The sequence below is a fragment of the Passer domesticus genome, chromosome 2 (genome assembly GCF_036417665.1).
Source record: "Passer domesticus isolate bPasDom1 chromosome 2, bPasDom1.hap1, whole genome shotgun sequence".
NCBI classification, from domain to species: Eukaryota; Metazoa; Chordata; class Aves; order Passeriformes; family Passeridae; genus Passer; species Passer domesticus.
Window position 1 is genome coordinate 61027035 of NC_087475.1, and position 16685 is coordinate 61043719.

Genomic DNA, 16685 nt, shown 5'->3' on the forward strand with positions numbered 1-16685 from the left:
GGAGAATTGGGGGTGGGCAGAGGGGAATACTTATCTTCTCTTTGAAAGGCATTTCCTTCCTCCCTCCCAAGGCTGAGGCCAAGAGCATTTTGACTGACTCAGATTGTGCTGTTTCATAGCTGTGGGTGTTACTCTCCTTTACCCTGTGGGGTTGCAGCATCTCATAGGAGCTGTAGGTGAGGTGCTTCATGTCTCCATCATCTTCTATAGCCTTGTTTTCTCAACAAAACTCTAAGTAAAGGCATAGAGATGTCTCCTTGTGGGACTGTAGGACTGCAGCTTCTCGGTGCACTGTTGTGTAGCTATAATGAATCAAGAAAAGCACCATTGCTTCAGGGAGCCCAGCTCTGCAGGAGCTCTGTTGTCAAACCTCTCAGCAATCGGTGAGACCACGAGCAGTTTATATAAAAGATAAGCATGGCAGATAAGAGCTCTGAGAAAGGCAACCTCAAATCACAGTACGATGCTGAGATGTTTTGAAAATGTGAGCCTACCATGTTAGATGAGGAGTATGGAATATTTTGGGTCTCTGTTGGTCTCGCTCCAAGAGGTCTGTGCCCTTGCTGTCTTGGGAACCATGGAACTGTTGTAGCATGTCCAGAGGAGAGACCCAAAGATGAGCAGAGGGCTGGAGCACCTCTCTTATGAAGACAGACTGACAGATCTGGGACCTTGTAGCAGCCTTCTAGTACCTAGAAGAGGTAAAATGGAGCTGGAGGGGGACTTTTTACAAGGGCACATGGTCATAGGACAATGGGGAATGGCTTTAAACCGAAAGAGGAGCCATAATATCCATATCTGGATATTAGGCAGAAAGATGCTCTTTACTGTAGGGGTGGTGAGACCCTGGCACAGGCTGCTCAGAGAAACTGTGGATGCCCTGTCCCTGGAAATGTTCAAGGCCAGGTTGGGTGGGCCTTTGAGCTACCTGGACCATGGCAGGGGGTTTGGAGGTATGATCTTTAAGGTCCCTTCCAACTAAAAACATTCTGTGATTCTATGATAAAGATGAGAAAAGAAGATACGAGCAGGCAATTGTGCTGATACTCAAAGGCATGCTGAATCCAGACATGCTGAAACTCCCCCAGTATTGATTCTCCTCCCTGTGGCATGGAAGAAGAAAAACATGTTAGGGCTAAAAAAACAGACATTTTTGTTGGACTGCTCTTCTGTGTTACAAAACCCATCATTAGCATAACAAAACCTAATTGATCCTTTTCCAGAGGCTGGAGTGTTTAGAGTAGACATAAATTTCTCGTGTTTGAATATCAGACAAAGGAGTAGAGGGGATCAGTTCAGCCCTTTGAGATGCATCTTCTCATATGGATACTATATCATAGCTTCCTATGTGACTTTAGGCTTCCATCCTAAAATTAAATAATTAATTTACATTTTACTGTGTGTGAATCTCTTTCCTCTGACACTGCATTTATGCTGCACAGTCGACACTCTAAAGCTTCATGTAAAAAAAACCCCTTCTTTTAAAAGAGATTTTAAAGCAATATGATTATTGAGCCCTTTTTTATGCTCTCATGTACCATTTAGAATAGCAAGTAGGACTGTGTTTAGGGCCAATTATGAAATTTTATCACATCATCAGTGTGTTCTATTTTTTTCGCTACTTTTATTTTCTATTTTTATTTTCTAATTGGAATAGATGCAATGAAATTAAAGCACATTTTGTAAGCATAGCTGAAAGTGGGCCCAGACTTAATTTAATGCTTCTATGTTCTTTTCCCTTCACAGTCTCTAATATTTGATGAAGTTGACCTGTCAGATGCCAGTGTAGCTGAATCAAGCACAAAAAATGTCAACAACAGCTTCACGGTATGGAACAATTTTAACACTGTTTTTGAAGGCTGTGGATAGACTGTTACTAAGAAAATCAAGGATCTTCTCAGTTGCTTATTTTCCTCTGTTTGGAAATAAAATGTCTTTTTTTGGAAATGCTTTAATGTATGAGAACAATACCACGTCAGCTATACAGCATTTTATTTCAGTGAGCAGAAATATGAGATGACAGTTGTTTCAAAAGATGATGATAGAAGGCCTCAAAAACACAAGATTCAGTACTTAGTGCTTATTATGGGTTTGTGCTATAGTTTCTCTTTGAGGTGACATGCTGAATTAAATCAAATGTAATTGTGTTTTTGTTTTAATTTTCTTAACATTTTTGGTTTCTTCCTATATTGAAATGTGTTTTACTTTTTTCACTGCCAATCATACCTATATACGTTTTTAAGACACATGGAAAAGCTGTCCCTACAGTTGTACCTTGATTCTGATGCTGCTGTAAGAACATAGAGTACTGTTCTGTATAATAATACTGGACTCTTTCTCTGAGTTCACGGGTGTTTTTTACACAAATGATCCTTCATTTATTGTTCAGCTGTCTGTTAGAACTAAGTGATAATGTCTGACACAGTTCCTCTGCTGATTCTTAGCCTTTGGAAAAAAAAGATTTGAACATGAGTTGGTTATGAGGAATACCATTGGTGAAGTTGTCCTTTTGAAGGATATCTTAAGATGTTCCACTAACTGTAATGGCTTCTTCTTCTAGAGACATTCCTTAACTGCATATCTCTATTAAAAGGTTAATTTTTGATTTTCCAAACATTTTTAATTCCCCAGGTGACCAATATTAGTTCATATTACCAGTCTTCCTTCTCCAAAGCAGTCAAATGCAAGCCTCATGAGAGGTTCATATTTTCTCTTTGCTGTGGTACCTCCCAGGCAGCTGCTGAAGCAGTCAGAGCATTTCAAAGATGTGCTCATGTTGGCATTGACAGCCCAGTGCGTTGTGTCAGTCTAAGCTGCTTTACTGACTAAGAATGCAGTTAAAAAAACTACTTTGACAGAAAGTCTCAGGTGAGGTGGTGGCTGTGTAAGGTACTAGCCTGTCTTTTGGAAAGGTTCTTTCCGTTGCCTAAAAGTTCTGCTTCTTCAGAAAAGTGGGATTTTTTTGGGGGGGTTTGTTCCCCCCTGCCCCCCCCCCCCCCTCCCCCCTTGTTCAATACTTGGTGTTTTGGTATCCTTTGTAATCCTTTAGGCCCATTCAGCATCTCATTCTTCACCAAAATCATGTTTTGCTTCTGGTATCAAGACTTCCAGGGAAGACAGTAGTGAAAAAAGAAATCTCTGGCTACAGCTTTAACAGCTTCAGAGATACTGTTTATTTTCATGTCCTAGGTACTTTAGGGCAAACAGTGTTTTCTCTAAGGAGTCCTTAAATTCATTTTGAAAAATTATTTGGATGTAAAGTTCTCCTGGATTGAAGAGTCGTCTGATTTGACTGTGAAATATGGTAATAGTCGTCATCTTGCTTAATCTTTTGACTTCTTTCTTTGTGTTTGCCTAACCCGGTCTCCCAGCAACACAGCTCTGTGAAGTGAGACATCTCTGACCTCGTCTGCACTGGCTTGGACTCAGGGGCTGGGAGTGGAGTGGGTGGTTAGCTCTCCAGCAATACTCCTTATAAATAAAAAGAAACTTTTCTTTTTGCCTTTTTATCTTCTTCCATCTTAAAAAGGTGATTCTGCCTTTCTTAAAATTACTGGTCTTTTTATTTATGTTCTAAGTGATCTGTTAGCATTCTCTTTGTTAAAAAAAGCAAAAATTAAATCCTTAACTTTAGCCTTCTCTAGTTAATGTACTCCTCTTGTTTCTTTGTCCCAGTAGATAATATTTTTAACACAAACTGATGTGGATGGAATATACACCAAAGGACAAATTTTCCAGGAAAACACACCTTTACAAATTTATATTTAAAAATATTTTAATTTTTTGTTTGAAAATAATTTTGTCATTTCACTTAGATCCCACCCTGTCCCCTCAATTTCCCACTCCCAGCTTGTAGAAATTACTGTTTTGCCTTCTTTTGCCCTTTCTAGTTTGTCTGTTTGAAGGCAGAGGTGTGTGTGTCAAGTTTTTCCATGCTCTTATTTTGGATAAAACTCAAGTCCTAAAATTAGTCATAACACACAAATTTAAGGTTGAGTTTATTTGTAATGCACAAGCTTGCAGAATATTTTATGTAACTAAATACCACTGTTTGTTCACCAGAATTACTTTTGCTATCTCTCTGCAAACAAGTTGAGGTTAAAGGAAAATTTGAGGTACATAACATCTGTTAATTAAAACACAGAGCTCATAGACTTTAATCAGCTAATTTGTTTCATTTTTTTCCTTGTTGCTGATGATCTACCTTTCAGTGAACAATCAACTGACTTCTAGCAATTAGTTTCTAGTGTACAACCTTGCCTTTTAAGAGTTTATAATTGTTTTGTAGTTCTGAGCATCCTTACCTAGAGGTTAATAGGTAACCTAGAAGGAAAGGTGTCCATTGACTTCAGAGCCTTTACATAAGACACTCAAGGCTGGGTTCTTCCAACTGCCTTGTTAGGTACTAGTGTCCCACGTCTATGGGAAGAGAGAGAAGAGATTCCAGCAGCCAGTGAGAGATTTGCATCACCATCTCCATCAGCCACATCAGGAACCCAGGGGGCGTTTGCTCAGCCCCCTGAGCAAACCAGTTCAGTGGCGTGGGTGAGTGCTGAGTCCTCCTAGTGATATTGGGTACTCTGTTTTCCCCCAGAACTTTGCTTCTGCCTCGGGGGCTGGTTTATGTTGGCTCAGCACAGCCAGAGGAGTGTAGCTGCTCAGCATGTTACCCCTTTGGGGAGGCTCCTGGGATGAATCAGTCTCCCACCCTCATTGCACAGAAGCAGATGGGGCAGTGACCAGTTCTGCTGAGAGCTGTAATTCCTTGTGCATTTTGGTTTGCAGGGATGCAAGTAGGCTTGTTGGTACCTTGAGTGCATTTAGACAAATCCTCTTTATTGTTCTTAAAACAAGATTTGAGACCGAATGGGGCTGAAGTGTTCTCTGGTGTGCAGGTGTGGGCTTGCAGAGCAGTGGTGGTGTGCTTTTGTTCTAACAGGTATAAGGGAAGGGATTTTAAAATACTAAAAGGATTCTTGAACAGGCATATTCAGACAATGTTCCTCAGGGCAACAGAGGTGATTATGGATTGTGATTTAAAACGAAACTATCTTTGGTGAAATTTGGGCTTAAGTTTTTTGCCTCTGCCTTGCTTTTGAGGCTGAAGAACTGATGCATGTTGCTGAGGAAAAAAATCTGTAGATGTTAAGCATGCTGGCCCTCAGTAGTTGAGCCACATGGTTATATAAAATGCTCTGGGCTACTATAAATCTGTCTTAAAAGTCTCATGTTAAATGCACAGGCTTCATGTGGCAGCACCTGTATTTTAATCCATCCAAACTTTTGTTTGAAACTCTTAATTCAGTTATGGGTTTTTTTGACAGTAAATGTGATGGAAAATAATAATACGATAAAATACTGGTTTTGAGGCACTACTTTGTATAGCTGGCTTTATTTAATTGCATCTAAGAGTAACAGAGGAAATAATTTCTCTGTCATTCTGGAGGGTCCCCTCCAGGAATATGAGAGTTAACATACTATGTGATACTCAGGATAGGGATTCAACTTGTTCTAACTTCTGGGTGGGACTTGATGATGGGTTTATAGGCCCCTAAATTTTGGTATCTAAAAGAAAATTAATAGGTCTTCAAAGCAGATTTCTGTAATTGCTCAATTCAGTTTAGACTCCAATGATTTATTGACTAATTCTCCCTTAGCTACAATAGCAGTTTTGTCATCCAGGACACCTAAAATGTAGGCCCTTGCTTTCAGCTTTCTGAATCAGGTGCTGAATCAAGTGCTTTTTGTTAATATTCATCTTCTGAAAATTGTCATCTTGAGGGGGAGGAAGCTGCAGTAGGCAGATCTGCTATCCTGGAAAGCCTACTGTGATTTTTAGTAATTAGAGACTGGCTGGAAAGGAGACTTTATGTTCCAGCTAATAACGCTGATTACTAGGATTTTGGATATGCTTGCAGAAATGTCTAACATAGTACATTTTTGCTGATGTATTGGTTTTAGCAATGCTTCAGACCATATAGACCATAGAGTCCTGATTATTTATTCTGTGAAAAAATACTTCCATGGAGAACATTTAAAGTGCTGGGCTTTAATAAAGTTTTCTCACCTGGTGTTATGATGCAAAGGCAGTAGAAACGTATAAACTATTTCAGTTTTATATTTTATATTTTTTATTACCTTCATTTGATTTAACTATTTTCCAAGGTAAATAATATTTGTCAACATTCTTCTATACTCTTACCTATTCTTGCTGTTCTCCTGATTGTTACTCTGCAGCATCATCTTGTAAGTGATGTTACATGCTTGACACTCAAGGAAGCCCAAGTCACAGACATCTGGGATTATTTTATAAATTAATGCTCAGTAACATTCCTTATGGATCCCAAGATTTGTCTGTTTTCTGCAGTGGCATAGTGTGAATTTTTGTGTCCCGTATTTTGGTACTAAGATCCTTCTTCTGTTAATTTGGAGCTGTCTGTAACTCATAAATATTTAATCTCTGCTTCTGTGGTGTGTATTTCTTTGTTTTTACTAATGCTGAAATTTTTCAAGTCACTGTACTCTCTACTTAATACATTGCTTGGCTCGCTTTGAAGTGGCTTGGAGATCAAGAGGGGGAACTAAGTAATCAAAATTTTGTGCTGTCTGCAAGTATTCCTGTATTGCTTCTTTACACTTCTCTTACAGTTTAAGAATCATGCCACAAAATTTTGTTGGAGAATAATAAGCTGCTTATTATCTATTAATATTTTTTCATATTAAAAATTCTTTTTATTCCTTCTTTTTAAAATCTCTTAGCTTTTAATCTCATTGCATGATGGTCTTTTCAGTTTAATAATTGGTCTTTTCAGTTCAATGACTGAATTAAACATGATTATGGATCAGCCTGATTTTTTAACTTTCCTGAACAGAAGTACTTGATGTTGTTCAATTTAATTCCTTTAATGAATTAATCCCTTAATGGGTTAATTTTTTAATGTATTTTTTCTTTTTATACTAAAAAAGACCCAAACAAAATGAATGGCATTTCATTAAACGTAGTCCCTGAATGTAACTTTGTTGCAAAAATTTTTTTTTCTCCGATTTCCCCTTTTTTTGGTCAGACGTATGAGTTCACTTGGACTGAAAAGCAGGGAATTCAGCTTAATATGTTTTAAACAACAACAAAAAGTTTTTGCAGCTGTCTATGGTTTTCTTGGTATTCTGTAAATTTTGATAGATTTTGAAAAACCAAAATATTTATATATGCTGATTATCCTTGGATATATTATTTTTAGACGATTAGGGTTTTTCGATAGGTTAGTGAAACGAAATATTCTATTGGAGCAACTGTGCTTCAAGTGTAGTTAAAATTTATATTGTCTTCTTCTAGTTTCTATTGTTTTCTTACAGACCATTGATTACCTTATTTCCTATCCATATTTCTGAATGTAGCATATCCTATGTCTAGGTTGGGGATGTAAAGTTTATTGGCATATGACTTATGTGGAACCAGCTTAAAGGATAAAGTAATTCTTTTCATCTTTGAATCCTCCTGTGCAGCTGCTGTTTTAAATGGGAGGTGACCCAGTTATACTGGAAGCCCAATTCTTCTGATTTGTCAAGATTTCAAGTTGAATATTGCAACCAGTCCTGAAAGGCAGATTGTTCTTAGCACTTCATTTCAGTCCTGTTGCTTCTGACATCAGTCAGCTTTGTTTGCATCATGGAGATTAGCTACTTCTAACTGATTTTAGAGAATTAACTTCTAATATTCTCCCTGGGCTTGGGAGACAGAGGGTTGGCAACACTCTGGCAGTGTTGCCAGAGTTTTGTTATGCGTTTCACAGATAGCATTAATTTCTCTGGACTTAGACATATTTTGCTTCTTTCTTGCTACTGAGATATTTTCAGAGTTGTTGTTGAGGGACTGCAAAAACTTCACGGAATGTGTGAATTGCTTAACCTCCCCTAAACCACATCAGGAAGAAAGAAGACAAGCCTTTTCCCAAGAAGTTTAAAACCTTTCGTCTTTGGGTTTGGGCACATATTCTGTCTTTTCAAATATTAAGAGACAAAGAGAGATATTCCTAAAGCTGGGAATAATTATCCTAAAACTTTTTTTTTTCTTTTTTAAATTCAAATAAGCTCACATCAATTTTATTACTGACTTGATTTGCCCAGAGTTCAGGCTCTTGAGCTTTATTTAAGTGCAGAAAGCTTATGGATTCTAGTGGAGGTATTCCTCTGCTGCTGTCCTGCATGTTTACAGAATCTAATTTATTGCAGTTGCATCTCAGTGGACATCAGGAGATAGTTTCTTTCCTGATAGCCTCAGGCCTCTTTCAGATGCTCTTCTATCTCAGTCTGGTTTGGTTTCTTCCAAAGGGCTGCTCACCTGAAGGTACACAGGTCTTTCTCTTCTCTGGTCTTTCTGCTGCTTTTCTTTCACTTTCTTACTTCTTTAGTTTGGTGAAGTCATCTTGCTACTCCTCTGTTGGCAGGCTCCTAAGATTCTGCAGTCAGCCCTCGAAGTTCCAAACTTGATGTAAACTCCCTTGATTTCAGCTATTGCTAAGCAAACATTGCCTTGTTTGTAGCCTGGATCGATTAATCTTTCTGGTTTGCTCTGTAAGAATACTCTGGAGCACTGCTATCCATATTTTTTTTTTCTTTGTAAAAATCTATTTTGAGTAAATGTCTATATATAGTCTGTGTTGATGTTCCCTTGAAGGGAGACACTCTTGCTTGACTTCTCCCTTTAATAAACCACAGGGACATGCAAGGAATGGGTTTGTGTTTGGAAAAATGTTTCTGGTTTTTATCTTTTAGATCTGCAATAATCTCCTGGGTTGGGTATGTTTTGAAATTTCCTGTGCATTCCAGTTGTGTGTTGATGTTAACAGTATATACTGATGATGCTGGGAGTTGAGACACATTTGAAGAAGACTGCTTTAAGTACTGTCTTCTGGTGAGCTAAATCCTAGTCTCAGAGGCACCATATTTTAAATTTTGCCCTTGGGATTATCAGAAGGGTCAGTGCATGGCACTGTTTAAAGATGGGGTAATGGCACATCCAGATGTTCCCCATGCCCTGTTGGCACTGTAGAGCAGGGCTGACAGATCCTGCAGTAACATCTGCAAAGGTGCTGGGGCCTCTTCTTGTCTCCAGGAGGTACAACATGTCTGGAAATGGCTCAAGTACCTCTGCTGGCTTTACCAGCATGACTCAGCTTTGCGCCAATAGCTGACTCTTGGAATGGATTTGCCTTTTCCCTGGTTGTGAACTATCTGCTGTTTCATACAGATGGTGATTAGCCTCTAAGTGATGTAGGCTTTTTGATGCTCCCAGCCTGAGCAACACCCAAACCACAGAAAGAGAGGGGAAGTGCTTTGGATTCCATTTTGTTCAATTTTCTACTCAGGGTTGGGATTTTTTTTTCTATATTCAGGCAGTTTAGAAGTAAGACAAAAACTGAAATAGCAAATTAATATGCTTAGGAGAAGAAAAATTAGACAAAAGCAATTAGTGTGCACTTGTGATGCATTTAGGGTTTTTTCTTCCATTTAGCACTTGCTCATTTCCCCTCCCCTTCCCCTCCCATCCTCTGACAGTGTCAAAAAAAATGTAACGAAGCTGAGAGCTCTTTCCAAGTTCTAAGCGCCTTATCTCTGACTTGATGCACTGTCCCTTTCCCTAGAGTGTCTGGAGATGTTGAAGCTTTAAGTTTCATTATGAAAAAGCAATAAAACATTTCAGCTGTGATGCTAAAAATCCATAGATAAGTTGCTTGAGATTGATCTGTTACAAGGAAGCTGAACACTTTTCAGAGAGAAAAAAGGAGATACTTAAAAATGTGCCAATTGTGGTCTATATTGTATATTTGGATTTAAGTTGCATTTGCCTGGAGCTTGTTTTCCACACATTTCATGCTTGGCAGAAATTTTTCAAAAATAGCTTGCAGAAAATTTACATTTTTCACTGGTGAAGCATTTTGTATGTGTGAAGTATAAGCCAGATTTCATTCTTCCTGCACTTTTACCCATAACCTATTCCCTGACATTTCTTTCTATGCATGCTTTAAAAGTGGTTAAAATACCTGGATAAACCTCAGATAGTATCCCTCACTGCAGTTCCTGTTTACCAGATAATTTTATAAATAAAGTCACTGGTGTAAACTTTGAAAAAATTTCCTGTTTCTTGTGAACAAGTATCCCTGGCTTTAGGCAGCTGAACGATGTTTAAACAGGAATCTGTTATTACAGACAGGGAAAAAAATCATCCTTTGCTGGTTTGTTTTGTATAAATTTGCACCTAGTGCCATTAAATATATAACTACATGTTTTCCCTAAAGCTGAGAAGTCATCCCATCTGATAGATGTGTAGTGAGCTGGTGAAACCAAAGCTAAGGGCACAGCAGTGTGAAACTAACATGCTGAAGAAGTCTTTATGTAAGGACTTTAAAGAAACATGCAGGCCTTGAACTAACTATATATAGCAGTTTCCAGTTTACATTTACAAGAATGGTTTATTGGTTTTGCTGTATTTAAATGCTGATTTAAAATAAATTTCCAATTCTTTGGTCCAAATCCATGGAACTTTCCTACCCTGCTTCTTATAATTGTCTCTTTATAAAGTTGGACTTCTGCAGGAAAAAGGTTTTTCTGTTAGCAGTTGGTTGAAATTGAATATATGAGGTTGATTTGTGGAACTGGATTTCTGACAAAGTGATCTTTGCTGGATACTTTTGCAGTTCAAGGCTGGACATGTAACTGGATGACTTGATTTACCTGGATTCTGTTTTCACAGAATCATGAAGTGATTTGTGGGTTGGAAGTGGCCTCTGAAGGCCATCTGGTCCACCCCCTTTGCTGAAGCAGGACTACATAGTCAAGGCTGTGTCTAGGTGGCTTTTTAGTATCTCCAAGGTTGGAGACTTCACAAATGCCTTGAGCAAACAGTGCCAGTGCTCAGTCACCCTCACTGTAAAACATTGTTTCCTGATATTCACAGAGAGCCTCTCATGTCTCAGTTTGTGCCCATTACCTCCTAGCTTTTCACTGGGCACCACTGGAAAGAGCCTGGTTCTGTCCTCTCTGCATCTCCTTTCAGGAGTTTACATATATAAGATACCCCTGAACCTTCTCCAGGCTAAACAGTTGTAGGTCCCTCTGGCTCTCCTCACATATCCCATACTCCAGTCCCTTCACTGGAATGTCTGCAGTATGTCCATGTATCTCTTGTCCTGAGCAGCCCAGAACTGGACACAGTACTCCAGGTGAGGCCTCACCAGGGCTGAGTAGAGGGGAAGGTTCACTCCCTGGACCAGCATCTTAGGATATCCCTGGCCTATTTTGCTGCAAGGGTATGTTGCTTGTTTATGCTCCATTTGTTGTGCAACAGTACCCCAGGTCCTTTTCTGCCAAGTTGCTTTCCAGCTGGGTGGCCCCTAGGGTGCATTGATGCCTGGGGTTGTTCCTTCCCAGGTGCAGGACTTGGGACATGTTGTTGAACCTAATGAGTTACTGCCAGCTCATTCTCTAGCCTGTTGAAGTCCCTCTGGATGGCAGTGTGACCCTTGAGTGTATCAGCCACCCCTTCCCAGTTTTCTGTCATCAGTAAACCTGCAGAGGATACAGTCTGCCGCATCATCCAGATCAGTAGTGAAGATGTTAAACAGGCCTGGTCCCAGTGTTGTCCCATGAGGTACTCTGCTAATTCCTGGCCTCCAGCCATGCTCTGTGCTGCTGGTCACCATCCTTTGGGCCTGGCCATGCAACCAGTTTTCAGCACACCTCACAGTCTGCTCATCCAGCCTATACTTCATCAGCTTCTCTAGGAGGGTCTTAGGGGATAGTGCTGAAAGCCTTACTGAAGGCAAGGTGAACGATATCCACCTTTGTCTCCTCATCTACCAGGTTAGTCGTTTCATCACAGGTTGAAAAAATATGCCTTCCCCTTGGTGAATGAACCCATCCTGACTATTCCCAACTGCTTTCTTGTCCATGTGCCTGATTATATTCTAGGCAATGCTCCTTCATTTTTGCTCAGTATGGTGTAAGATAAGCCACCTAAATTACCCAGGCTGGATTCTACTGCAGAATGAAGTCCCTTTACCTTTTTCAATGATGTAACTATTTTTGTACTGTCTTTTAGCTAAGCTCACTTTTTCTAATGTTGTATTGTTGCAAGAGATACTGTGTGGGACTAAGCCTTTTCTTTTTCCTCCTAAGAGTTTTTACTGTGGGAACCAAAACCACACATTACATCAATATTTGTGAGCTTAGGAACAGTGAAATAGGAGAAGGCCAGGAAAAAGAGGGAAGCAACATTTTAGTGGAGAAGACAGAGCTAATTGTTCTGATTATAAATTCTGCATTGTACTGAAGCAAATGTAATAGCCATTTATTACCCGTCTTGCTTTTAACTCCTCCCTTGCCTTTGTAATTTATACTTTAGCCTGGCTTGACTCATCATGAATAATAACAGTGACAATTCACCATAAAGCACCAGCTAACAATACCTTTGACAGTGACAGTGCTGTTATAATTTATTTAGTATACAGAAACCAAGAAATTATGAATAATCTAGAAAGATGTCCAGCTGTTACCACTGTGATTTTTGCAGACAAGTTCTGGAAGGTGTGGGAGCATCAATGACCCCAGCAGTCCACTTCTACCATTGGTGGAGGTGCCTTCACCTGCCACACTCATACAGACTCACCTGCACAAGAACAGGGGAATGGAGAAAAGGGGAATGGAAAAGGAAGGGAGGCAGAGCATGTTATCCTGGTATTTGCCTTATTGACTTGCCAACATCTGTAAGCACAGAGAAGTTAGGAAGCATTTAATGTTACACTCCTGTCCCAGACATTGAATATAGTCCCTAAGAAGAGAGTTGGGGTGCTCTCTCTGTATCATCCTCTCTTCATTATTTCCAGAAAGATATTTTAAAAATATCTGCCCAGAGAACAGGAAAACCATTTCCCCAGCTCCTTCAGATTCTATGTGACATTTCTACATTAGTAATTTAATTCAAGATCAGCTATACAAAGTGCTATTAGTGTAATGTCTGATAATAGTTCAGAGTGGCAGAAGGTGCCTTAATGCAAATATCATGTTGCAGGAAACAGAATGCTTTACAGTAGCTGCTTTGTAGCTACTTAGGTATAGACCACTGTTCTCTTGATTAGCAAACACTGTGTCTTCATTTCGAATTAGTAAAAGAAGCCGGAACTGGAGCTAACATGCTTTGGGAACTGTATTTTCTTATATATTGCTGATAGTAAAATAAATAGAATAAAAATTAGGCAATAGGCTTTAATCAAACGCTCTGTGATTTTATTTTATAGATTGTAAGTCTAAACCCACTGGGCTGAAGGCATGTAGAATGTTACTGGTTAGGTTATGCCCACTTAAAGAAGAAACTACTTTCAAATTTACTTTGAATTTGATGACAGTTTTATTTCCTTTCAAGATGTTAAGCTTGCTCCTAGTAAGTGTTGTCTGAAAGAAAAGTAGTAGTGGTCCCAAACTTGACTGTAGAAATGTCATCCAAGTAATTTCAAGATGTGTATGTACATATATATATGCATACATATATATATTTTAAGAAGCCAAATTATCGTAGTGTTTGTGTGAAAATCCCAATTTAAGGCAAGACCTATGTGGTAGCAGAGTGAACAGTGATCTCTTGTTCTCTCCCTCATTCCCCATTAAAAAAAATCCCCCTACTTTTCTAAACAGAACAAGAACATTATTGCAGTAATGGGTAGTTTTACTTCCCATTCAGACATTGTTTATTTCCTGGGATTTTTTAGGGTTTGTGTTGGTTGTCTTCAACTTCTAAGACTGTATATGCTCACTCTTCCCAATGCCCACTGCATTAAAGGTGTCTTTTATTCCAACTACCTCTATTTTATTACTTTCCAATATACTGCAGTGTCTGCTCTTGGTAATTGTCTTTTCCAAAATCAGCAGTGACTTCTTGGCTGCTTGACAATGGTGAAAAGTTTCAAAGGAAGGTAATCTTATTTATTTTTTAAGACCTTCTGACTGTCTTAATCTTTTGTGATTTGTCTCTTGCTTTGTCAGCATGTGAACTGTTGGCACCTGAGTTCCTTCAAGACGTAAGAGTGTTCTTATTTTTGCGTTACCTCAGTGGTCTCCCAGTGGTTCCTGTAACACTTCCTTTGCATTGTGTTATAGAGCTTTTCCCTCCTCCCTCCCTCCCTCCCTCCCTCCCTCCCTCCCTCCCTCCCTCCCTCCCTCCCTCCCTCCCTCCCTCCCTCCCTCCCTCCCTCCCTCCCTCCCTCCCTCCCTCCCTCCCTCCCTCCCTCCCTCCCTCCCTCCCTCCCTCCCTCCCTCCCTCCCTCCCTCCCTCCCTCCCTCCCCTTCCTTTCTGTTGAGAGTTCAGCATAATCTGAGCAATATACAAATAGGCATATTTGGAGCAATGAAGAACAAAAAGGTAATATGTAATTGAAGAAAAGGTGCTGACTTGGGTCAGTAGAAGAGAATATACAGGACTGAATATGAATACATGGAATGAGAGAGTATTACGAGTTAAATTCAAATTTACATGGCAGGAAAATTGTTTTAATTTTGATTATGTCTGTATACAGGTTCAGTTGTCTATTGTGAATGAACTTCAAACATCCCACATAGTTAATCATAGCATTGTGTAAGCATTCAGAAGAAAGCATGCCATCTGTTTAAATGCAAATAAGAAGTTTTAGGAAGTCAATCTCAATTTAGGATAAACAAGAAAAGCTGTACTGAGTTAGTGTAAAGCTCATAAAAGTTGAATCAAAGTATAATAATAATAATAGTAGCAGATACTAAAGAATGAAATAGAAACAGCAGGGCATATACAGTGATTCTTACCCCTGAGTCACTTCCCAACATTGACTCATTGTTGGACTTTTGAAGACCTGATAAATTGAAGATGTCAGATACTGTCTTCTATAGTATATGATGCATTTATTTGTGATGAATTTTCCAAATGCCTTTTTGGGCATTTTTACTTTTCATCTCCTCAGCATCCTTTGGGAATACTTTTCAAGTTTAAAGAATTCTTTGTATTTAGGGAAAAACACTTGTTGTTTGCTAATGGTTTCCTTGGCTTCCTGAGTTCTTATGGTACATGAAATATCTAAAAAGTAATGAGAGTACATTTTCTCCATGATTTTGTAGACTGAAATAGATGAGAAGCTAAACAGGCTTCTTGGTTCCTATTTTATTTTATTTTATTTTTAAAATTTCAAGCATTGTTGATACTTCTTGCATATAATGCATTTTGTCTTTTTTCATGTTACTATGTACCATCTTGGAGTTCATTGTCACAAATATATAAATCAAAGAGAATATGTAGTTTAATTGTATTTACAAATATGTACGTCTTCCGACTTACCACTTTATTTTTGTAGCAGTAATAATTGATCCTATATTCATATGATTGACAGTATCCTATTGAGCTGTTAGACTGCTGCAATGCTGTGAACTTTATTAAGTTTTTTGCACTCTGTAATAAGAAGCTGGAATATATGAATTTCTGGTGTGTTTACATGCATTGGTTAGTAGTGTTTGGTGATGTGATTCGATTGCCAATAAATGGGTGTGCAGGGCATTTTGAAAGGAAGTTTGATGTCCCACCTTGGTTATTTATAGCTACTGTTCTGGTCCTCTGTCATACTTACCCCTCCCCTGCCAAAACTTTTGATACCAAAGGGTGTCTTCATTGGCACTGGGTAACTAGGTGTGAGCAACTGAACCAGGGCATACATTTCAGAGTGGGGAAGGGCAGAGGGATGCGCATTGGATTGTGACCAGTACTTTTGAAGACAGGAGTAATATATATCTAAGTATTACTTGAAAAGATCAAGACTAGTCAGGAGTTTTCAGCAGTATATGCAGCTGTTGTTGCTTAATGGCATTTCACAACATGTGGTTACTGGTTAGAATCAGTAATAACTATGGCAGGAGGATGGACATAATGTGCCAAGTCTTAGGTGGATTTATCAGTATTTAATCTGTACTATAATCTCATGCTATATAATAGGAAATAATCTGTGGCTTGTATTTGCCCAAATAAGATTTCTGTGTCCACTGAAACCTGGAAATTTCAGCAGAATGCTGATTGTTGTTGGAGCCAGGGTTATATTATGATTTAATGACTTTTCTTGGCTTCATTGGATGACCTGGCCTAGAAAAACATTTTGAAGTAATAAAGCGTCTGTTTTGCTCCAAACTAATGAGAGAAGCATTGCTCTTTGCATAAACTGTTCTTTAGGAAAAGCCATGGAAATCTACTAATAAACCTTATTAAATAGCTTAAGCAAGATTGAAGGAAACAGAAAACAAAGAAACTATTCCCTTCCACGTGAAGTGAGTACATTAAAAAAAAAAAAAAGGCAGGCCCAAAGGGTTTTTGCCTCCCCTCCATGTGACTTGCAGCCTGCTGCACTTCAGTTACGTCGCCTCTGAGATATGTTAAAGTGCAGCTCAATTTAATGAAGGAGTGGATAGGACAAATCAAGGCTAGAGACAATTTACGGCAGGGACTGGGTAAGTAACTGAAGCTGTAGATAAATGTTTACTAATATTGTGTATATGTTGTAATGTCTAGCTTGTAGCATTTAAAGAATACTGAGAATTACCATTTTTTGGTGGTCCTTTCTCTGTTTTATTTGATTTGCAAGTGTTGGTGGTACATACTAGGCAATAGATTAATGCATAATACTGAT

General features: G+C 38.9%; 1 protein-coding gene across 7 annotated transcripts in view; it reads left to right on the plus strand.

Annotated features, from left to right (window-relative positions):
- DGKH (diacylglycerol kinase eta) overlaps positions 1 to 16685 on the plus strand; it is a 157720-nt gene that overhangs the window by 81775 nt on the left and 59260 nt on the right. For 3 of the 7 annotated variants that reach the window (XM_064408688.1, XM_064408689.1, XM_064408690.1), the window contains one exon: positions 1747 to 1827. In XM_064408688.1, the coding sequence (XP_064264758.1) occupies positions 1747 to 1827 (81 nt within the window). Of the gene's footprint in view, positions 1 to 567; positions 702 to 1746; positions 1828 to 4402; positions 4546 to 16409; positions 16507 to 16685 lie in introns of those variants that run through there. The other 4 variants (XM_064408691.1, XM_064408695.1, XM_064408692.1 and 1 more) reach the window with 3 other exon arrangements.